The sequence below is a fragment of the Bison bison genome, unplaced genomic scaffold, assembly GCF_000754665.1.
Source record: "Bison bison bison isolate TAMUID 2011002044 unplaced genomic scaffold, Bison_UMD1.0 scf7180017864192, whole genome shotgun sequence".
Classification (NCBI taxonomy): Eukaryota; Metazoa; Chordata; class Mammalia; order Artiodactyla; family Bovidae; genus Bison; species Bison bison.
The window spans coordinates 2553787-2579667 of NW_011494764.1; the positions used below are offsets into that span (position 1 = coordinate 2553787).

At 38.0% G+C, this 25881-nt stretch overlaps 1 protein-coding gene across 2 annotated transcripts in view; it reads right to left on the reverse strand.

Moving 5' to 3' along the window:
* PHKB (phosphorylase kinase, beta) overlaps nucleotides 1-25881 on the reverse strand; it is a 227871-nt gene that overhangs the window by 62891 nt on the left and 139099 nt on the right. For both annotated transcript variants that reach the window (XM_010843901.1, XM_010843902.1), the window contains exon 14: nucleotides 24162-24256. In XM_010843901.1, coding sequence (XP_010842203.1) covers nucleotides 24162-24256 — 95 coding nt within the window. The remainder of the gene's footprint in view (nucleotides 1-24161; nucleotides 24257-25881) is intronic.

Sequence of the window (25881 nt, forward strand, 5' to 3'; positions counted from 1 at the left end):
AAAAAGAAAAGCAATAAGACAAAATGCTTGTCTGAGGAGGCCCTACAAATGGCTGAGAAAAGAAGAAAAGTGAAAGGCAAAGGAGAAAAGGAAAGATATACCCATTTGAATGCAGAGTCCCAAAGAATAACAAGGAGGGATGAGAAAGCCTTCCTAAGTGAACAATGCAAAGACATAAAGGAAAACAATAGAATGGGAAAGACTATAGATCTCTTCAAGTAAATTAGAGATACCAAGGGAACATTTCATGCAAAGACGGGCACAATAAAACACAGAAATGGCATGGACCTAACAGAAGCAGAAGAGATTCAGAAGATGTAGCAAGAATACACAGAAGAACTATACAAAAAATATCTTAATGATCTGGATAGCCATGATGTTGTGATCACTCACTTAGAGCCAGACATCCTGGAGTGTGAGGTCAAGTGGGCCTTAGGAAGCATTACTATGAACAGGGAGCAGAGGTGTGAGCAAAAGCCTCTGTGTTCTACCAAGAGTCCCTCTACATTCTCTTGAAATCAGGTTCAAAGAAAACTAAACTCCAAGTGGTGTGTACAAAACACCTATTTTCTTATCTCCTTTTTGATAGAATTTATTTCTTAAATTCTTGGCAATTAAGTTTCTTCTATTAAATAATGTGTACAGTATGTAAAAAACGTAATTCTTATTTTTGCAACATTGTATTAAGCCCTGGTATAAGCAGCTTTATTTTTAACATGCTCTATGCTGCATAAAACAATCTGTGGCTGGTTTGGATGGATCTTTTACTGAAACAAGAGCATAGGAGGAGGGAGAGAAGAAAAGAATAAAAGAAGCCAACAAATAAACAGGTCACACCTCACACAAGCTGGTCTTGCCTCAAGGGCAGTGCATTTGAAACATTCTCTGCCTCTGCTGCTGGGGCCTTACAGAAACTTATTTACGCTCATTAGCCTTCATCAGTAGGTCCTGCCAACATCCAGCATTGTTTCATTACACTCATTTTTCAGCAAAACCTCATTAGCTGAAGAAACCAGGCAGATGCTTTATATTAATACATCTCAATTTCAACTGAAGACACCACAGTCGCAGTAGTTTTGCCACAAGAGCCAAGTAACAGGCTACAGCAGTTTGAACACAAGGCACATCCTGACTCCAACACCCTGGCATCTTGTTCTGACATTTTCAACCAAGCCAAAGTAGCTACATGGAGAAAATTAATAGGGAAGCAGAGGAAAGGCAAGTGGAAATACCTGACAATAAGCATAGTTAAAAAGCTAAACCTGGCTTAAGAGTGAAGCTGGCCAGGGATAAAATGGCCCTTTAGGACCCCTGTATTTATACACTGAATTAGTGATTATACTAGCTTTTAAGAGGAAAACACATGAATATTAAAAAGTATTCCCAAACCTCAGACATATAGTTTCAAATGTCTGAATGAATAAATCAGGCAATGTTTTTGGAAAGCAGTCCTTTCAGTGACTGCAATTATTTTGGAAGAGAATACTAATCATCACTTTGTCACAACAAATTGATTTGTAAAACTGTTTTCACTCCTGTCTAAGCACATGCTGTAACTGGATGCTTCTGCATTTTTATCTTAAAGAAATGACCAGGCTAAAGGTCTTGTCTATTTTCTCAAAATAATGCTAAAATGACTACATGGGCCCAGGTGGAGAAACACTGACTCGTGGTGTTCACATACTAGAGAACTGCCAATGCACAGCTCCAAGTATGAGTGGAAATGAACAGACAGGCCACATGGACCTTCAGTACAATGTGAAAGCCACCTAAGAAGAGAGGCTTTGAAGAGTAAAAAGTATAAAAACCTGTGCTACCTTCTCTTTCAGCACTAGATGCTCTTCCCAAGGACAAAAAGACTGAGCTAATTAAACAGAGAAAGGAGAACCTGTGATAAGTTTTATAGCTGCTGGGTTAGAGATCCAACAGTTACACAGAGGAATCTAGCAAGCTCTAGAATCCCATGAGCTTTTAATTGTATAGAGCCGCCTTCACTGGTTGAGGCCAGATTATTTCTAGAGTGGATTCTCAACTGAGGACCTGACTGCAGAAGACACATGCTACCATTGCTCTCAGCAGAGTAAACCTAAATGTCTTCCATATTGATGAGATCACAACTCAGCAAGTCTGTGTACTACAAATTCTCCTGCCTTAGACGGTTTATTTACTTGTTCATTCCTCCAGGTATCATGGTAGGCACCAGGGATGGCAGAAAGACTGATGCAATGTTATTCCTATTCTTTAGGAGCTCACCATATAACAGAGAAGGCAAACCATATATGGAGTTTAGTAGAATAGTAAATACAATGCTATTAACCAGTGCTTTGAAGGCAAGGGAGGGAGTAGCTAATTTAGTCTCAGAGAATGGAGGAGAACTTTATAGAAAAAGGCATCTGAGCTGTAAGAATAAAACGGATAAATGTAAAGGGTGATACAATATAGTAACTGGAGATAGGCCTACTTTAGATTGATGGTCAGAAAATAATTCTCCTGGAGGATGTCATTAAATCTGAGACTGGCTTCAACAGCAAAAAGGAACAAGATCTAGTAACAAACACTGAGGCAGAATGAACAGCAAAGGCCCTGAGAAGAAAAGACTTGAAGTGTTTGAGGAACTCAGAGGAAACTAGTGTATTTGGAGCATAACAGGCAAGCAAAAGAAAAAGGAATAAGGGTGGAGTTAAGGCCCAAAAGGGGCTTCTAAGGCAACAAGGGATTTGGCTTTCATCTAAGTGGAATGAGAAGCCACTAAAAGAGTTTCAAACAATGAAAAGACTCAATGTAATTTACATTTTTAGAACAACAGTAATAAATACATATATAGTGCCTACTGTAGGTCAGATTCTGCCCAAGCATTTTATCTATATTAACATACATTATAATGGCTACTATATAGACATGGTTTGCAGAAGGGAGAGTGGGCACAAGGATATTCATGGAGGGCTGCAGTTGAAAGATCAGAGTGGTTGGAATGAAGAAGGAGCAAGTGAAAACATTTCAGGAATATTTAGGACATAGAATTGACAGGACTGGACTGGGAGGGGGACAAGTAGTGACATAGATAGGTGCAGAGCAATCAAAAATTACTTCTAAGTTTTCACAAAGTTCAAAGAAGGGAGTGTTCAATGGTGTTGAATGTCTGAGGACAATGAGACTAAAATCTGAAAAGAGATCAATGGATATGTCAATTAGGAGGTTGTGATTTTAGTAGATCAGTGGTATAAGCAGTCAGACTGCATATAGGTAGTGATTGGAAGCTGAAGAAATGGAGATCATACAAATATTTTTCTAAGATGTTTGAAAGAAAGGAAGAAGAGAACATGACAGAGGGGCACAATTGAGGATTTTTTTTTTTTTTAAGGTCAGGGATAATTAAACATCTCTATAGTTGGGTGAGTTAATGCCTGCAATTCAAAAGAAAAGATCTATTCATTACTAGAGGCATCTCAACATTACTAGAATACATCAGTCTAGTTTTTTCTTATTGAAGTACAGCTGAATTACAATATTATATTAGTTTCAAGTTTACAACACAGTGATTCAAAATTTTTATAGATTATACTGCATTTAAAGTTATAAAATATTGGCTATACTCCCTGTGAAGTACAATATATCCTTAGAGTTATTCATTTTATACATAGTAATTTGTATCTCTTAATGCCCTATCTCTGTTAGCCTAGTTTTAATCTTTATTATCACAGACGCTCCTGAGAACTTAAAAGTCTATCTCCTACTTTTAACAATTTTTATGCAGTTGCAAGGAAGGGCTCATGCTTGGCTACACATAATTATTTCTTTATTGCCACCTTTAACTCATATATTTAGGCTAACCTGATTAGTTTCTTCAGTTTCTGATTAATGATAGAGGAGTCATAATCAGTGTTCAGTCGTCTGGCCTTGCCAGTGTTCCTTTCGCTCTCCAAATCACAGGCTCCCACGATGAAAGATGTTTTAAATAAGACTGAGGAAATAATAAAATGCTCACAAAAATAATTAAGAACAACAAAATCTGAAGGTTTTTTCATGAAAATTCATAAAATGTATCAAATTATGTGAAATTTATATGCTTTATAGGAATATTGCCTAAGATCTTGTAAGCCAATGAAAGTGACTTTCAAAAGAGATATTTCCTAGGCATTATATTCTGACATCTCTAATTTAATAGTCTGAAGAAGTATGGGATGCAACAGGATAATGTAATCTGAGAAAATGCAACAGGCACTTAAGTTTTATCTATGCCAAATCAAAACCATCAATACAGGGCTAATTTTTAAAGTGGAACTATCTTACATATTTTTTAAAAAGCACTTGTCCAAATTAAAACACTGACTTGCATGTGTATAGGGACAGTCTTAATCAAAGACATACAAAGAGATAAAAGGAATTTAACAGGTCAAATACTCAAAATTTAATTTTTTTAAAATTGGATATAATCTAAAACATATATTCAAGTGGCTCCTTACTTAATGAAGCTAATCCTTCCTTTATATTCTTTCCAACTCTTCACAAATTCAAATCTTAACTTCTGAAAAATAGCCCAATAATAATGTTTAATCCACAGACATTATAAAAGTTCATATAAGAAGTATTTTAATATATAATGAGCATTAATAAGGTCAAACTCTGAGTACTAAAAAAAAAAAAAAAGTGAAAACACTTTCTAAGATAGGAGAAAACAAAGGTATGACAGAAAGTAAACGTGGTTTCATATTCCAGCTGGTGACGGGTTGATAAATGACTATCTGTTGGCCTAGCTATAGAAGCACTATGCTAGTTATTGTGTGGAAGATGCACTAGTAAAAGACATGCCTACCTCAGACTATCTCTCTTAGTCATAATTAGGGACAATGAAGACATAGGAAAACAACATTAATAAGTCTCACTGACGATGATTCTTCACTTAAACAAACTTTAGTCAAGCTCCTGAACCTCCTCGTAGGCTCATCAGTGTGCTTCCTTATAAAACTCAGTTTCAGCAAGAGTCCTAAGTCAGTTTAACTAGAACCCTCACCATCTATATCTATTTGTTTACCTTCTGTATGTGTTCATATTTCTCATCTGTTTCCATCCCCCAAGTGATATCTGATCACCCTGGACTGTCTTAAACAAAGAATCTTGTTGGCTGCTGGGTTGGGTTAGACAGAATCCCCCTTACCCGTGATATTTCCTCTGAGTAATTTTCCATCCACTGACCCCAACCCTGCTCCTTGGCTATAAATTCCCTTTTGCCCACGCTGTATTTGGAATTGAATCCAATCTCTGTCCCCACTGTAAAATCATACAGCAGTGGTCTCTATACCTGTTGTGATGGTCCTGAATAATCTGCCTATCATTTTTATTAAGTGTCACTGAATAGTATTTTCTCTAATTTTGTTGTTGCTGTTTAGTTGCTAAGTTGTGTTCTACTCTTTGCGACCCCATGCACTGTAGCCTGCCCAGTTCCTCCGTCCATGGGATTTCCCAGGCAAGAATACCAGAGTGGGTTGCCATTTCCTTTTCCAGGAGATCTTCCAGACCCAGGGATCAAACCCACGTCTCCTCAATTGGCAGTCAGGTTCTTTATCGCTGAGCCATCAGGGAAGCCCATTTTCTTTAATACCATGCAGTAAATGTGCACTTTGACCATGGTATACATGGCTCACCAGCCCACACTGCAGGACACTGGGTTCCTTCCTTGCATATATACCGGTGTGACCTCGGACTCTCACTTTCTGAATCTCAGTCTCCTGACCTATTTTGAGGGAATAACACAAGATGCTCTTGATAATCTTACTATTCTCTTAATATACTTTAAATATTCTATCATGTATGTGGAGTACAGTCAATAAACAAAATGGTTTTACAGTTTACATAGATACATTTGAATAAAAAAATAAAACATTCCCCAATCTAGGCTAAGGTCTATAACAATACATTCAGATCAAGGGTGTGTTAGGAAAGTTTCTAGAAAGTGATTTTCATTTTTATGATTTTTATGTGGGTATGAAAAATGGTTTTATCTTATAATCTCTTGCCTTATTTTTATTAGCTAACGAATGCTACAGAATATAAAATATTTAATTTAGGAACAGAAAAGTAGGTAGAGACCTTTAGATGGAAAGCAATTTAGTCATATCAGCAGTTTCTTAAAAATGTAATTCATGTCAATGTATGGCAAAAACCACCACAATATTGTAAAGTTTAGCCTCCAATTAAAATAAATAAATTAATTTAAAAAACATTAAATCTTAAACAGCCCTTATTAGGATGAAATGAAAGTCGTTCCGTTGTGTCTGACTCTTTGTGACCCTATGGACTATAGAGTCCATGGAATTCTCCAGGCCAGAATACTGGAGTGGGTAGCTGTTCCCTTCTCCAGGGGATTTTCCCAACCCAGGGATCAAACCCAGGTCTCCTGCATTGCAGGTGGATTCTTTACCAGCTGAGCCACCAGGGAAGCCCAAGAATACTGGAGTGGGTAGCCTACCCCTTCTCCAGTGGATCTTTCCAACCCAGGGATCGAATGGGGGTCTCCTGCATTGCAGGTGGATTCTTTACCAGCTGAGCCACCAGGGAAGCCCAAGAATACTGGAGTGGGTAGCCTACCCCTTCTCCAGTGGATCTTTCCAACCCAGGGATCGAATGGGGGTCTCCTGCATTGCAGGTGGATTCTTTACCAGCTGAGCCACCAGGGAAGCCCAAGAATACTGGAGTGGGTAGCCTACCCCTTCTCCAGTGGATCTTTCCAACCCAGGGATCGAATGGGGGTCTCCTGCATTGCAGGCTGATTCTTGTCTCCTGCATTGCAGGAGCTCAGTTCTTTACCAGCTGAGCTATCACAGAATCCCAATGTACTTCCAGAATAGAAATTATTACATTAAAGAGACAGGAAACTTGATATAGCCAAAGAAACATCATGTAGGCATTTAAAAGAACATTTTATAGAAATAATATGAAAAATAACTATGATGGTGTAAGTAAGTATTAGCAAATGCAAAACTGAATATCCAGTGAGGCTACATATGATAAGAAAGCCTATGCATATTAACAGCCAATACATTGAGAATATGTTTTTCTCCAGACTTTTTAGAATTTTTCTCATTCTCACTAATGAGAAAGTAATATTATTTATAAAATAAGTTACTGGAACAAAATAAAATTAGCAATAATATTTATTTAGGTCTTATAATGTCAGACATTTTGTTAAGAGCTTTACATACACTATTACCATTTAATTACATACAACCACATGAGTTATGAAGTATTATCTCTATTTAATAGAGGAAGAAAGTGAGGCTTAGAGAGATTAATTAAACCTTCCAAGGCCATAGAGTTAGTAAGCAGAAGAAATCAGTTTTAGAGTTAGGCCTGTACGACGCAAAGCCACTATACTATACCACCTCCTTAAAAATAAAATCTATTACATACATATGTAGTATTCTTTAATCTTCAAGAAAATAATTCATGCAAAATTTTATACACCTGTATTTTCAGAAAACAAAGTATGAAACCCTTTTTTCTTCATTAATTTGAAAAATGAGAGATCAAGTGTATATGTTTTTAGCTCAGATCTGTATAAATATGTACATGGTTTAGTAAATAAGTACTGATTTTCTTTCTAAATTTAGAAGCTTTAAGCTCTTACACTAAAAAACATTTCTTTCATATTGGTCTTTTCTCCAAAGACTGCCAAAGCAGATCAATCCATTTTAATTGGTATATTAAATGTGCTAGTTAACTTCTCAGATTCAAAGCTTGGGTGTCAATGAAAATGATAAATGTGAATCTGAATTCTCTCAAGGGTGCTTCAACACACATGATCTGCTCTATCATGATGATATGCCATAAACGTAAAATACTGCTTCAAGAGGCTGACCAAAAATACTCATATTTTATTCAGTACAATGGCAAAAATACCTGTAACTCTCTAAGGACCTTGTAAGAGCACACTGCTCCTCAGGAAGGAGGCTCCCAGGGTGGCTCCTTGTAATATGAATCATTAAAAAAGAGAGGGTTAGAATAGATACAAAGAATATACTTTTCTTCAAAGATCAAAAAGACCTTTAAAACTTTTTGAAGATTCAAAAATAAGAAAAAAGGGAAGTAGGAAAGTCCCAGGTAAATTCATAAATTTATTTATGTTTATGAATAAACAGGATTCTGTTCTCAGAGTAAAATGCCAGGAATATAAGTAGGCTCAGTGTGTTGAATCATAAGAGGGCACAAATTGATACTTGTAGTAGATTCATTAAAACAATACTAGATCATAAGTATTAGATCAAACATAAGAACTAGATCAAACAGGACCCTGCACATCTTTATTCTGGATGATAAACCTTGTTTTCTTGCTTTGGACTATTTTACTTCTTTTACATTTCAGCCATGACTATAAGAAGTTTTCATCTTGTAGATGAAATCTTTCATTATATCTCATGCCTATTATTGGAACTTTTAATTTTAACAAGTTCAGTGGGTTAATTAGAATGATGTTATTATATTTAATCTTTTTTTTTTTTAACTTGAAATTTAACTTTTCTCAGGTCTGGATGCCTTTGACAAAGCATTTAATTTTCATTGGCTCTGGTATAAATACAAGTTAATAGGAGCCTTTTATTTCCCTTAAAGACTGAAGATAGTATTCCTGAAGAGAACTCATGCAGACTAGGCTTTCAGAAGCATTTCTGATGCCTTGACTATTTTATGCTGTTTCATTATGATAATCACACGAACTTCTGTTCAGCACTCAAATTCATTCCCATGCTTGTAGATAATTTTGGGTTTTTGGTCCCACACAAGCACTTTCTTTCTTTGCCAAGCTAATGAAGTTGAGTTTTTTTTTTTAATCCTTTAAGTAGAAATTATGTCTCAAACTCGTTAAACTATTTCAGAGCCTTAGAATGAACAAATAAAACTGAGCTCCATGCAAAATTTCCCTAAATCACCTTTAAAGATTAATAAACCTTTAAAAACTGTGAACATATCTGAAACAAGAATGTAAAAAAGGGAAGCAGGTATAAATCCATATTTAGGAGTGCTATATACATATCTACTAAATTAGGATAGGCTTATAACCTGTCTTGGACTGCAGCACACTTACTTCCTGAACAGATGGTCTCCCACCGTTTAATCACTCTTTAACTCCCTACAATCTGGCTTCTGAGCACACTATTTACTAAAATCACTCAAAAGTTACCAGTAACCTAGATCAGGGAAGCCAGCAACAAAAGTGCTAGGCAGAGATTCATGAATAAGATTCAGCCAAATAATTTCACAGATTAGAGAACTGCCCTTCATAAATCCTAGGAGACCTTCTCCAGATTACACTAAGGTGAATCATGCAAGGTCTAAACACCAGCACTTGAATTTCTGCCAATGCTGTGCTGTTCTCCCCAGCCAACTAGTCAGTCAGCTTTCTTGACCCACTGTCTCAGAGTTAAGATCCTTTACACTTTCAATCCAGTGACACTGTTTTACCTTCTTGTTAGATCCTTATCGGGCCCTTCCTTGAACATTCCTTTACTCAGCCATCTGCATTACTCGTACCCTGACTTTCCAAAATTGACTGCTCTCATAGTTTCAGTTCCTATCATGAGCCATGTGCAAGAGCAACACAACCTTGTAACTTTTCATTAACTGCTGGGTATCTCAACTACCATGTTTCTATGAAATCTCTACTATTTATATTCTTGAATATTAAAACAGTATTTTCAGATCACAGTGTTTTTTTCTGTGACTCTTCCTTTGATAGTAGAATGGCTTATTTATGTAACATTTCTACTGTACTCAGTATCTATTTCAAGAAAATTCAGTTCAGTTCAGTTTTTTGCAAATTGCTTTAAAAATGAAGAAAAGAAAACCAATTCCTGGCTGGTCTTATTCTATTGCCTGTTAAACATGTTAGTTTCAGACTGAATCCTGCAAACATTTAGAAAGATATTAAGTTTGCTTTCCTATTGAACCAGGAATCTTCTGTATGTTGATTAGTATAACACATACTTCAGAATAAAGCTCATTTGCTACAGAACTCCAGAAAGCCCCCAGCTGCTATAGAAGGACGTCCTTTTAGCGTTACCTTATCCCCAGTGGAAAACCATAATGCAGAATACACTGAATATGTGAAATGTACACAGTCAGCTGCTTACAGTTTCTTCCAAATATGAATGAGTAGCAAAGGTTTGAAACAAATACAGTCTCCAAGCAACTTTCCTCATGTTGACACGGTTAGAGGCTCTGCAGTGTGAACAGTCTAAGTCTCATTCACAGCTAATCAGCAGATAGCTGGCACCAGAATTACCTAGGCAACAGAAAATGATGGGCCCCCCGAATAGGAACAAGTTAGGGTAAAAGAAGGGAGGGCAAATTCTCAAATAAAGCAGCTTATAACCTCTAAATATTATTTTCCTTTGGATAGGAAGAAGGAACTCCCTAATAAAATTACTGTTAGACTTGTGGACTTGGTCTCATCCCAGTACTAACAGGGAAGAAGAAAGTGACAATTACACCTTTTAAACATGATAAATGATATATATTATGAATCTCAACATACATTTTGCACAGATATAACATCTTTCCACTTAATTTTTCAGATCATTTCCAAAAGCCTCTCAGTGTCCTATAGCACAGGTGAAATGAGTTTTCTGTGATGTGGTATTAAGCTAGGTTGTTCAGGAAGCAAAATATTTCCTCTGTTAACTCCTTCATACCATTACAAAAATCACTGTTTCCATGCTTGACACCCCTTTCACTTTTCCTTCTTCAGTTTACAACTTTGTATTGGTTCTGCCACCTGACAACTGTACGACCTTGGAAAAATCACCAAACCTTTCTGAGACTTACACTATCAATCTATAAAACAAGTATAATAACATTTATTTCAGAAAAGCATTAAGTTCTGACATAATACATATAAAACAGTTTGTACAATGCCTGTAATCATTAGATGGCAAAAATCAATAGTGATTTTCTATTTCTCTCATTTCCTTTCTCTGCTGCTGCTGCTAAGTCGCTTCAGTCGTGTCCAACTCTGTGCGACCCCATAGACGGCAGCCCACCAGGCTCCCCCATCCCTGGGATTCTCCAGGCGAGAACACTGGAGTGGGTTGCCATTTCCTTCTCCAGTGCATGAAAGGGAAAAGTGAAAGTGAAGTTGCTCAGTTGTGTCCGACTCTTCACGACCCCATGGACTGCAGCCCACCAGGCTCCGCCATCCATGGGATTTTCCAGGCAAGAGTACTGGAGTGGGGTGCCATTGCCTTCTCCGTTCCTTTTTCTAGCCCTGTAAAATACCAAACTAGTCTAATAGAAGACAAAGAAGAATAAGACACATGCCCTACTCTGAGGACCCCTGCCAGAGAGTCAGGCGTGTAAACCAACTACCATGACATGACACATGCTAAAACATGGAGAAAGAAATGGCAACCCACTCCAGTATTCTTGCCTGGGAAATCTCATGGGCAGAGGAGACTGGCAGTCCATACGGTCACAAAAGAGTCAAATTATTTTCAGGGAGTAATTTACAGTATGATTAGATAATATGATCTTTTGCATAATTTATCTTTTCCAAATCAAACATGACATAGGAAAGTAGGGGTAAGTAGAGCAGGCACTGTTACTCTATCTACAAAAAAAAAAAGAACAGATTAACAGTTTGGTGTAAATTATCTCTTTCACACGTTTCTTTACCAAGTTGGAAAATTTGGTATTTAATTTACTTGGTTTCTATCTACTTGATTTGCATCTACTTGGGGCTATCACAACCGTTCAGTGAACATCTACTCTGCTCAAATCCCAGTGTTAGGTTCATCAGCCAAGATCTGAAGAAGCACAAAGTGTGGCTGGAGAAAAAGATACTTAAGAGAAACAATGAGAAACTAGCATGGGAAGTGAGGCTTCTAGTTCTAGACAGTGGTGTGAGCACTTACACTGAATTCTTATTCTTCTGCAGACCCCACAGAAATGACCATATAGATGCTAAAAATAAACAAAAAAGACTAAAGCCATAGCAATAAAGAGAAAAGGGGGCAAAAAATAGGACATTTCAGCACATTTCTAGTGTAAAAGATGGCAAATAGAAGTGCATTAATGAAGAAAGCAGAGCAGAAGAAGCCTATATCGCCAAACTATACCACTCAGAGCATCACCATAATGCTGCCAGAGGTATGGGAGCTGATCCACCAAAAACAGGGGTTCCGGAGCGGCACCTGGTTTGCAGATATAATGGAGGGCTGATGGGAGAAGTGGGGCATGACAGAGAACTGATTAAAGGCCACAGTGGCTAGCCTGAGGCCCCACACAAGAACCACCATCAGCAATAAAACGAAGTTCTTCTCTCTCTTTTTAAATATTTTACATTATCTTTTATTTATTTTTGGCTGCATTGGATCTTCGTGGCTGCACACGGGCTTTCTCTAGTTGTGGTGAGCAGAGGCTACTCTTTATTGTAATGTGAAGGTTTCTCATTGCAGTGGGCCTCCCTTGTTGGGAAGCATGGGCTCTAGACACGTGAGCTTTAGTAGTTGAGGCATGGCAGGCTCAGCAGTTGCAATGCACAGGCTTAGCTGCTCTGCAGCATGTGGGATCTTCCTGAACCAGGGATCAAACCTGTGTCCCCTGCATTGGCAGTGGACTCTCAAATACTTGTTCTTTTCCTATACTAAACAAACTGGCTGGGGTGAGTTAATGCTTCCAGTCTTGGCCTCATTTGGCAAGGGTGAGGAGGGGCATGTTTGTTCCCCACCAAGATCTCCAAGAGACAAACTCTTTCTTACCTCCTGTTGGGACTGGGGGATGGGGGGTACCACTTAATACACGGAGAATAATCAGGCCATCTATTACCTAATATATCACTGAACAAAGGAGGATCACCAGGTATGTGAAAAATAGCCAATAAGAAGAAAGCAAAACACTACATCAATAAAACAAAAAATTACCTTGGGTATTATGTCTACAAATTCGCTAGACACAGAAAGACAAATATTGCATGGTTCTACTTATATGAGGTATTGAACAGACAGATTCATAAAGACAGAAAGTAGAATAGAGGTTACCAGGAGCTGGTGGGAGGGGAGTAGAGAGAGTCATTGTTTAAAGGGTACAGAGTTTTTGTTGGAGATGATGAAAAAGTTTTGGGTATAGATAGCAGTGATGGTTATACAACATTGCAAATTTCATGCCACTGAATTGTACACTTATGAATGGTTAAATTGGTAAATATCATGCAATGCATATTTTACCACAATAATAACAAAGATAAGGATCAGTCAGGAAATTCAACAAATGGTGCTCTAACAACTGGATATCCGCATACAAAGAATGGAGTTGAATGCCTACCATTAACTCAAAATGAATCGGAGGTGTAAATATAAAAGCTAAACCCATAGAATTCTTGGAAGAAAACACAGGCATAAGTCTTTGTGACCCTGGATTAGACAATGGTTTCTTAGATATGACACCAAAAGCATAGCAACCAAAAAAGAAAAAACGGATAAATCAGACTATCAAAGTGGAAATTGTCTGTGCTTCAAATGACACCATCAAGAAACTGGAATAGTAGTTCACCAAATGGGAGGGAATATTTTCAAATAATAGAAGGAACTCATATGTAGAACACATAAAGAAAAATTACAAAACAATAATAAAAATACAAAGAACCCAATTTTAACATGACCACAATATCTTGAGATACTTGTCCAAACAGATACATATACATATTCCTCCCAAAACACACAAAAAGATGCTCAATGGCTTTAGTAACTAGAGTAACTAGGGAAATGCAAATCAAAACCACATTTTACACACTAGAAGACTATAATCAAAAAGATAACAATAAGTAGTGACAAGAATGTAGAGAAACTGGAGCCCTCATACACTGCCAGTAGAAGGTCAAAATGGTGCAATCACTTTGAAAAACAGCCTGCCGTTCTCAAAATGTTAAGCATAAAATTATCAAATAACTCAGCAATTCCATTATAACCAAGAAAAATGAAAACAAGTCACACACAACTTTGTGTACCAAATTTCATGGCAGCATTAGTTACAGTAGTCAGAAAGTGGGAAAAACCCAAATGTCCATCACCAGATGAATGGATAAATAAAGGGTAGTAAATACACACAATGAAATGTTATTTGGCCACAGAAAGGACTGAAATACAGATGTACGCTCTAACAATGTTTTCTATGAACTTAGAAAACATTGTGTGGAGTGAAAAAAGCCAGTCACAAAATACCACACATTATATGAAATCATTTATATGATATACCCAGAATAGAAAAATCCATATAGACAAAAAGTAGATTTGCAGTTGCCTAGGGTTGGGATAGGGAGAGACAGGAAGGTTGAAGAAAGTAGAGAGTGACTGTGGAGAGTGACTGGGTCATGAAAATATTCTAAAATTTATTGTGATGAATATACTAAAATCCATTGATTTGTACACTTTAAATTAGTGAACTACATAGAATGTAAATTTTATCTCAATAAAGCTTCTACTAAAAATAAATGTACAGGACATCCCTGGTGGTTCAGTGGTAACGAATCAGCCTGCCAATGGAAGGGACATTGCCAATGCAAGGGACATGTGCTCGATCCCTGATTCTGGAAGATCCCACACACTGTGGAGGAATTAAGCCCGTGTGTCACAGCTACTGAGCCTGTGCTCTAGGTCCTGCAATTCACAAACACTGAGCCCTCGCGCCCTAGAACCTGTGCTCAACAACACAAGCCTCTGCAATGAGAGGCCAGTGAACTGCAATGAAGAGTAGTGCCAACTGGCTGCAATGAGAGAAAGCCTGTGCGTAGCAACAAAGACTCAGTGCAGCCAAAAATAAAAATAAATAAATAAAATAATTAAAAAATAAATGTTTAATTGTTGTTCAATAAATGATAGCCAATATTTTTAAAAAATTATTCTACAGAAAAAGACTAAGGAACAGAACAAATCTTAACTCTAATTTTTATTCACAGAAAGACTTATGAAGATTAATTATCCATGAAAAAGGGGGCAAGAAGGAACAAGACTCATATAACTTTTAATTATTTACCCTGAACATAATCCAATGGATAATGAGTCAAGAACTGTGAGGGCTAAAAAGAAGGCAGTGGACTTGGCTGGCTAACCCAACCTCAGGACCTGAAGGATGGCAATGTGGTGAGATTTCTAAGATCCAATACATACCGGGCTGAGCACTGGACAGGCCTGCAGCCTGAAATAACCAACAAGCATAGACCCAAAACATAAACACAAAAGTCTCTTCTCCCTGTCTAAAGGACTGGGAAACAAGAACCATAACAGTGACCAAGTGGAAAGATCCAACTCTGGCTCCTCTACTTGAGGGTTATCAGTTGGCCATTCTGCCTTCACCAGTAGCATCAAAGCCCTGGTGGGCCCACCTAACCTCTGCTTTACAACCAGTGCACTTGATGGGTCAGTACAACTGCAGCATCAGCAAAGAAGCCCCAGTGAATTGTCATGACCCCTACTCCACAAATCAGGTTTTAGTGGGCAGACCAATTCATCCATGATAGCAGCGGTAAAGCTCCAAGGACCACCCCAACCCTCACTCCACAACCAGTACACCAGCATGGAGTTTTGCAGCCTATAGAAGCAGCTTCACAGCAATGACAAGACTACCCAACCCCTGATCCACACCTAGAAACCAGCAAGTGAGGTGATACATCTGAGCTGATGATAACTGCATCAGCTGAGTTAGTTATCTCCTGGTCTTCCACCCAGGGGCATAAGTAGACTTAGTCCAAGAGAAATGGAATATTATATGTAGAAGAACACAAAATTGAATTGGCAAGGGATTTCTCAACAGCTTCCCTTGTGGCTCAGCTGGTAAAGAATTCACCTGCAATGCAGAAGACCTGAGTTCGATCCCTGGGTTGGGAAGATTCCCTGGAGAAGGGAAAGGCTACCCACTCCAGTATTCTGGCCTGGAGAATTTCATGGACTAGTCCAGGAGGTCGCAAAGAGTCAGACATGACTGAGCAACTTTAACTTCACTTCACTTCTCAACTGAAACTATGGAGGCCAGAGGAAGTACACAATAATTCTTACTGAATTAAAGAAAACAACCGTCAATCAGGAATCCTGCATATAATGAAATTATCCTTCAGAAATGAAAGGGAAATAGACATTATCAGACAAAGGAAAACTAAGGAATTTGCTAAAATACCTACTCATAAATAATGTCTATAGAAAGCTGTGCAAACAGAAAGAGAATTACAGAAGAGGGCAGGGACATTCAGAAAGGAAAGAACAATGAAACAGTAGAAGTTGAGATAAGCACATGACTTTCTCTAAGGGTTACATTTACATTATTCAGATATTTAGAGTCAGAGGTGAAAATCGATCTGGTTTTGTTTTAAAAAAAGACTTTTCTGGAAATGGGGAAACTGCGAACTGGTTAATACTCCCAAACGTAACACAACTGCATTGGGATATCTTCTGTATTATTTCACTTTTTACACAATGCATCTATGTAACTTTCACATGTGGGCAAAGGAAGAGACTGTATTGGGCTTGGATTTTAAAGGACTCTGTGTGAGAGGCCAGGGTTTCAGGATGAAGGTTGTACTACGAATGGAGGCCTGGGAGTGAGTGAATAGTAGATCAGCAAGTCAGCTGAGACTGTAGTACAGGAATGGTTGGGAGACATTTGCAGAAATTGCAAGATGTAAGTGAAAAACAAGGAGATGAAGTGACTATGTGAGGATATGGAATTTAGACTCTACCCTGTAGGCAACAGTGTGTCATGGAGAGTTTTCAGGAAATGAGATAAATGAACTCATACTTTATAAGATCCTGTGTTCTCAAGCACAGAGAATAAACAGGAGGAGTGATTAAAGACAGAGATTATTAAAACCATGCCATTGAGTAGTAATGAAGCCTGAGTGATATGTGGCAGTGGGAATAATTATGAAGAAACAAATGGAGATGCTTCTGTGAAGGCAAAGCCAATGTGATAACCACCTGAAAATAGAGCTACCGGTACAAGAAGACAGTCCTTATCCAAGACAGGGGCTATGAATACAAAGAAGATAAATTTGGCATCAAAAATGTTGGGTTTCTTTTTTTTTTTAAACTACTTTACTGAGATATATAACTCAATGAGTCGGACTTAAGCACACACCCAGAAACGCTGAGTTTTGCTACTAGATCTGTGGAGTACGATCACCAGGTAGGTAAAACTTAAAGTTTAGACAGCAGGAAAGATGTCACGATTAAAGAAATAGATTTAGATATTTGCATAAGTCCACTATTTCCCATGACATACCTTCCTCCCACATACACCTTTAAGCACACACAAACACTCAAGTTCAACACTGAGAACCTCCTATATAACAGGTGTTAGGGTACTATGACAGATCCTGAAGCTACAGAAATGAATAAAACATGGTCTCTGATCTCTAGGAACTTATATTGTAAGTCTGCAAAGGTTTTCTTGTTTTGTTTTCTTTTGGTCAAAATCTCACAATACTATTAAGTATATCTGCTACTGCTCACAATGCTTTTCTTTCTGTTCCTCTAAACCAGCGTTTCTTTCTACTTTTCTTTCTACTCCTCTAAAGCTGGAATTAAGATTGCTGGAAGAAATATCAACAATCTCAGGTATGCTGATGATACCACTTTGATGGCAGAAAACGAAGAGTAACTAAAGAGCCTCTTGGTGAGGGTAAAAGAGGAGAGTGAAAAAGCCGGCTTAAAACTCAAAGAAAAACTAAGATCATCGCACCCAGACCCATTACTTCATGGCAAACAGAAGAGAAAAAGGTGGAAGCAGTGACAGAATTCCTCTTCTTGGGTTCTAAAATCACTGCAAATGGTGACTGAAGCCATGAAATTAAAAGGTGGTTGCTTCTTGGCAGAAAAGATATGACAAACCTAGACAGCATATTAAAAAGCAAAGACACCACTTTGCTGATAAAGGTCCATATAGTCAAGGCTATGGTCTTTCCAATAGTCATGTACAGATGTGAGAGCTGGACCATAAAGGAAGTAGAGCACTGAAGAATTGATGCATTCGAACTGTGGTGCTGGAGAAGACTCTTGAGAGTCCCTTGGACAGCAAGAAGATGAAACCAGTCAATCCTAAGGAAATCAATCCTGAAGATTCATTGGAAGGACTGATACTGAAGCTCCAATACTTTGGCCACCAGATGTGAAGAGCCAACTCACTGAAAAGATGCTGATGCTGGGAAAGATTGAAAGCAGGAGGAGAAGAGGGCAATGGAGGATAAGATGGTTGGATGGCATCACTGATTGAATGGACATGAATTTGAACAAATTCCAGGAGATGGTGAGGGACAGGAAAGCCTGACAGGCTGCATTCCATGGGGTCGCAAAGAGTCGGACATGACTTGACAGTTGAACAACAAAAAAAACCCCTTATTTATATAATGGTATTTTATTCTTCAAGTAACATCAAGAGAAAACAGTGATTTCTGACTAGTGGGAGAGCAGTGAGGAGGTTCATCCCAAATGATACCACAGTTTCCCAACCTTGATTTTAATCCCAGCTACAAAAGCAATCCCCTTTTCCTAAAATTAATTTGCTAAGAGTAATGTTAATACAATCAACAGCTCTCAATTCAGTCCTCAATGTTTTGGATTTATAATGTGCCAATAGCCCCATGCATACTTGAAGGAGGGACCTTTCTAAAGTTCTAACACACTCCCTGCTCTCTGGATTCTGGAAAATTTCCTTCTGCCATAACCTGCTGTGAAGGAATAAGCTGGTCCAGAAGGCCTGGGTTGTCTAAATCCTGAAAATTCCCAAGAAAGGCATGCTTTCAGGATGAGTATTCTGGCTTCCTGTAAGGTTCTGTCAGATAAGAGTGTTTCCGCATGCCAAAGGCCTTGGGTCATACTGTACCAGTGTATCTAGATAGTTTATGTCAATAATGTGATTTACAGAGAACATCTGCTGCTTCTCTGAGGGGTAACGAGAGCTTAAATAACTGAGGGCAATCATACAGGTGCTACACGTTTATATGACTGACCCCTAAAATAAAAACCCTGGACACTCAAGTCTCAGCAAGATTTCCTCAACAAGATTTCCTCAGCAAGATTTCCTGGTTTGCAATACTTGGCATATGTTGTCACACATCCTTCCTGGGTAATTATGTCTCACATGATTCCACTGGGAGAGACCATTTGGAAGCTTGTGCCTGGTTTTCTCAGATTTGATTTGTGTATCTTCACTAATTTTATCCATTCTATCCTTTTTTTTTTGATTAGGTTGGTGCAAAAGTAATGGAAGAGTTAATTCTCAGGTAGGTTGATAAGGAGTCCGGGGTCCCCAAGGAAGAGGAGGAACGGGTACGGAGCCCTCTAGGAGGAGAAAAGGACAAACTTCTTTTTTTCTACGTTCCTTGTCACACATTTTCTACATTCTTAGTCACATAAAACATTTTGTTCTTTAAGCCCAGAGTTAATGATTACACAACAAAACAACTCATCTTGCTCAAAGGTATGTTTTTCCTTAAATTCTGTACCAATGATTGATTATATAACAACAATGTATCCTGCTTAAGGACATGTTTCTCCCTCTTAAGAACCTTCTGACCAATCCTGTTATCTTAAAATCTTTATTGTGGGAGTGGGTATGGTAAGACCTTTACAACCTTGAGACATTCTTTTGATTTATTCTTAATAACCAATTGAAAAAGTATATAGTTCCCTTGCTAAGACTAGTGAGGGGCACTCTCTCTCCCCCTTCTGATGTCTATGTCAGACCTGAAGCTAAATCCTCTTCTTTGGAGATCAAGAATCCAACATCAACATCGTTCACAGTAAGCTATCAGTAATTGTGGTTTTTCATTGTTGAAATTTGCCATTTGATATTGGAATACATTGTAAAATAAATGTGGTTATGTTATACATCATTTTAATATGCATTTCTTGCTTTTTTTTGTTTATGACATTACTTTCAGCTTATTTTATATTTATTTTAGACTAGGGAAATAATGTTAGACAAAAAGCAAATTCAAGTGATTTTCTCATTCAAGTTCAAAAGGGGTTGTAAACCAGTGGACACAACTCACAGCAACTGCTATGTACAGCACAGTGGACGTTCAAGAAGTTTTGCAAAGGTGATGAGAGCCTTGAAGATGAGGAACACAGTGGCCAGCCATCAGAAGTTCACATGACAGATTGAGAGGATCATGGAAGCTGATCCTCTTATAACTACAGGAGAAGTTGACCAGCATTGGCCATTCTACAGTCATTTGGCATTTGAAGCAAACTGGAAAGGTAAAAAGCTCAATAAGTGGGGGTGCCTCGTGACCTGACATCAAGTCAAAAAAATTGTTGAAGTGTGGCCCTCTCTTATTCTGTGCAACAATAATGAACCATTTTTCGATCAGTTTGTGATGTGCAATGAAAAGCGGATTTTATATGACAACCGACAAAAACCAGCTCAATGACTGCTGCTGCTGCTAAGTCGCTTCAGTCATGTCCAACTCTATGTGACCCCATAGACGGCAGCCTGCCAGGCTCCCCCGTCCCTCAGATTCTCCAGGCAAGAAAACTGGAGTGGGTTGCCATTTCCTTCTCCTATGCATGAAAGTGAAACGTGAAAGGGAAGTCACTCAGTCATCTCCGACTCTTTGCGACCCCATAGACTGCAGCCTACCAGGCTCCTCTGTCCATGGGATTTTCCAGGCAAGAGCACTGGAGTGGGGTGCCATTGCCTTCTCCAAGCTCAATGACTGGACTGAGACAAAGCTCCAAAGCACTTCCCAAAGCCAAACTTGCACGCAAAGAAGGTCATGGTCACTGTCTGGTGGTCTGCTGCCCATTTGATCCACTATAGCTTTCTGAATCCCAGTGAAACCATTACATCTGAGAAGTATGCTCAGCAAATTGATGAGATGCACAAAAACTGCAAAGCCTGCAGCCAGTATTGGTGAACAGAAGGGGCCCAATTCTTCTCCACTACAATGCCTGACCACATATTGCACAACCAATGCTGCAAAACTTGAATGAATTCGGCTAAGAAGTTTTGTCGTATCCACCACATTCACCTGACCTTTCATCAACTGACGACCACTTCTTTAAGCATCTCAACAACATTTTGCAAGTAGAACTCTTGGAGTTTGTTGAATCCTAAAGCACAGATTTTTATGCTACAAGAATAAACAAACTATCTCTCATTGGCAACAATGTGTTGATTATAATGGTTCCTATTTTGATTAATAAAGATGTGTTTGAGCCCAGGTGTAATGATTTAAAATTCACAGTCCAAAACTGCAATTACTTTTTCACCAACCTAATAATAAAACTGTAAGTGTAACAGCTTCTGAGTCCTGACAGTCCTTCCAGTGAATCACTGGGGCAAAGAGTGGTCATGAGGACCCCTAACACAGCTTCCTTTGAAGTCCGAGCTGTCTCTCTCTCTTTTTTTAATAAGACTTCCCAAGATTTAATTTTTTAAACCAAAAAATGGAGAATGATCTCTTGGTGGCTCTTTAAGGGAAATTTAACTACATAAGATTTAATCATTTAAAATGGAATCAAAACACTGGCTTCAAAGCTGTACAGGAGAAACTCTAGCTTTTTTTATATCTCTGCTTCTCATGAGGTGGAATACTTCTTGGACACTCTGGAGAAGAGGCATTTTAAGCCCTTGCAATACTTCTATTTTATTAACAGATATTTAATATAAAGAATTAAGCAGACTTTTTATTGATATATAATTTACATATAGTAAAGGCATAAATGTTAAGTGTATTATTGGGTAAGTTTTGACAAATATATATACCTCTATAACCACCACCCAGAGATCAATGGTTAGAGTATTTCCACCACCCTAGAAAGGTTCGTTATACTCCTTTTCAGTCAGCCACTCCCCTGCCCCACTGCAAGATAACCGCTGTTCTGACTTTTAATATCTAAGTGTAGTGTTGCTTGTTCTAGTACTTCCCATAAACGTAATCATGCAGTAGGTACTCTTGTGTCTAGGAGATGATTTAACCATATTACTTAAATCAACAGTTTACAATTTTTGTTTCTGATTAGTATTTTGTTGTATGGATATACAATATTTCTTAACCATTCACCTGTTGTTTAACCATTTGGATTGTCAGTCGCTAAGTCATGTCTGACTCTGACTCTTTTGTGATCCCATGGACTGTAGCCCACCAGACTCCTCTGTCCATGGGATTTCCTAGGCAAGAATACTGGAGTGGGTTGCCAGGAGATGTCTCTTATTTCTGAGAAATGTCTGAACTTTACTACTCTACATATTTTTCTGACATTTGGCAGGATCAATTCCCACAGATCAGTTAATTCCAGGATCTGACTTAGTTAATCATGATTGAAAGGCCACTGACACCAGCATTTCAAGTAGAGAGCCATGTCTGACTTCATATTTCACCAAGCCAAGTCAGCTAGTCCCAACAATGTCTATGAGCATGCTATGTCTTGGCTACTGCTTACACAGCTGAGAAAGTGGCAAAGGCACCTCACTATTTTATATACTACCACAACCAAGCTCCCAGTAGGGTAGAGCAATGACACCTCCCACCAATTTTCTGCTGCCAGCCCTTCCTATGATCTCCTTGTCAGAAACATACAACCCTGCACAGATGTAATAATCCCCACTCGGCTGCAAGAGAGAAGCCTCTGTCCTGGCCCTAGAAAAAGGCTCTTAGATAGGATGTAGCTCCACATGGGAGGCATAAATGATTTCCATATAATAAGTACACTTAGAATAAATGCTCTATAAAATTCACTCTCACTCACATGTACCCTGATTTTTTGAGTGGGCAAGAGCATTGCAAGTATATTGTATGTAAAAAATTATACATAACCCGCGGCCCTCATCATATGTGGCAAGCATGAAGTAAATGTTTTAACTATTCATTATGTTAGCTGTGTGCTTTGATGTAATCTGGTTCCTGCCCCTATACCTCAAATCTGTGACCAACAGGTCACTTTATATTCTAAAAAAGGCCTTGAGATTTCATCACCCTAGAAGTGGGTCACACACACTATGTAAATGAAACATACCAGTCTTAAAATGGCTCAGAGTCACAGCACTAGGCAATATGAAGTAAAATACATTCCCACTTTCCCATTTCTTCAGGTAAAATTGCATGTCTCAAATACATCCAGAATGTACACTTGTACTGCAGTGAGACAAGTGTTAAATAAGGACAAAGGCCAAATCTCTTCCTTATATGGGAACTAATAGATCAGCATAAAATCTCTACCACATATTAACACAGGCATTTTTATGTTCCTGAGAAAATCTTAACATTTACTTAAAAGTCTCCCCCAAAGTTTTTCATCTATAAACCACTCATAGTAACTAGATGTTTTGTTGAGGACCAGCAAAAGCAGCAGAGAAATAGTGTGAAAGAACCTACTAATGAGGCTAGGTGGCTTTCCCTTTCTCTCATTAAAAGAAGCATTTATGTGTGTGTGTTTGTGTATTATACATATATTTAAAGTAAAAGGAGCATTTTATAATGCTAATTTGTAAGCATATTTTCTGTTACCGATGATGCTATTCTTATTAAATACATTTTAACTGCTTGGAATCCCAGGCACATACTCAGGTTCATTCCCTCTCTCCTCAGGCAGTTTCAACAATCCACACAACATTTTCATTTTAACAGTCGTCATTACTGGTATCATTTAATACTTGAGGGTATGCTCAAGTCAACATCAATCTTGCTGATCCTGCAAACACTTATTTTGTTGACACAACACAGTCTGAATCTATAGCTCCTAAATGTAAAAAAAATTTTAACTATTCCTTTCCCTGACATGTCACCAAGTACTAAGATCAGCTCTGTCCATCACTTAGGCCTATCACAGAGACACATCACTAGATAGACATCAAGCATGGGGTGGGGGGCGGGCGTTCATGTAACGGTGCCATCTCATCTGTCCCAGTGCTACCCACACATAAATCTTCTCAAAGACATTTGCTACTGTAAAGTCAACCACTGTGAAGGTGAAAATGTTTACCTGTGAGACATCTTGTTGGAAACATCCGACTCATACCTTCTCATTAACAAATAACCTTTACCACAAGTAAATCTTAACTAACCAGAACAGAGAAATGCCTTGCTCTCACAAGGAACAATAAAAACCCATTTAGAATAAAATTTATGCTTTAATTAAGCTTTAACTATCTGGATGACTCTAAATCATAAAATAAAATCTCTTTACCTGATTGGAAAACCTCATGCTCACATTTCGTTGATTCTGTAGAGGGACAAAACGCTGAACAGGATCAATGTCTTTAGGACTAATTAATTCATCAGCTGAAAAAAAAAAGGGAAATTACTAGATCAACAATGTATCTATACAACACTATAAACCAACTAGACCTAACAGGTGTTTATAGAACACTCCATTAAACAAGAGCAGAATATATGTCCTTCTCAATATGCAAGCAACATCTTTCACATACCAGACCATAAAATAAGCTTCAGTAAATATACAGGATTTAAATCATACAAAGTATATACTTCAACCACAATAGAATGAAATTAGAAATCAATACCAGAAAGAAGTCTGAGAAGTTCACAAACTAAAATTAAATAATACATTCCTAAATAACCAATGGGTTGGAAAAGAGAAAGTAGGAAATACTTTCTAATATACTTTCTGATGATGATTGAAAAAGAAGACACAACATACCACACTGTAGGGGATTTAGGTAAAGCAATGCTCAAAGGGGAATTCATAGCTGTAAATGTATATATTAAAACAGAAGACTCTCAAATCAATGTTATATTTCACATTAAGACAACAGATGAAAAAGAGCCAAGTAATCAAAAGCATGCAAGAGGAGTATAGTATCAGATCAGATCAGATCAGATCAGTCGCTCAGTCATGTCCGACTTTTTGTGACCCCATGAATCGCAGCACGCCAGGCCTCCCTGTCCATCACCAACTCCCGGAAAACAGAAGACTCTCAAATCAATGTTATATTTCACATTAAGACAAAAGATGAAAAAGAGCTAATTAATCAAAAGCATGCAAGAGGAGTACAGTATAAATGAAACCAAATAGATTCTTGAAAAACTCAAAAGTTGACAAACCTTTAGATAGACTAACCAAGGGAAAAAAAAAAGAAGACTTAAATTACTTACTCAGGAGTGAAACTAGGAACATTACTACTGATTTTAAGAATTCCAAGAGAATATTCTCAAAAAATGTACGCCAACAATTTAGATAACCAAGATAACATGAGCAAATTCCTAGAAATACATACACTACAAAAAATGATTCAAGGAGGAAAAGAAAACATGAACAGATGTTTAACAACTAGTGACTGAAACTTTTCACACAAAAAATGTCCAGGATCATGTGGCTTCACTGATGAATTCTATTAAACAGCTAAAGAAGAATTAAAGCCAATCTCCCACAAAATTTTACAAAAACGAGTAGAGGGATACTTTCCAACTCATTCTAAGAGGCCATTATTACCCTAAAACAGAAATCAAAGACACCACAAGGAAAGACAATCACAAATCAAAATCTCTTCTGAATATAGACACAAAACTACTCAATAAAAACACTAGCAAACATACAAAAATTACTACATACCATGACCAAATGGGACTTATCCTATAAATGCAAGAATGGCTTAACATCCCTAAATCAGTTATTGCAACTCCCCATATCAACTGAAAAAAGGATAAAAAACTACATGACAATCTCAGTAGACACAGAAAACATTTGACAAAATTCAACATCCTTTCATTATGGGTAAAAAGCTTTCAGCAAACTAGGGATAGACAGGAACTTCCTCAATCTGATAAAAAGGCATCTATGAAAAATCCAATCACTAATGTCATCAGTTCAGTTCAGTTCAGTCGCTCAGTCATGTCCGACTCTTTGCGACCCCATGAACCACAGCACGCCAGGCCTCCCTGTCCAT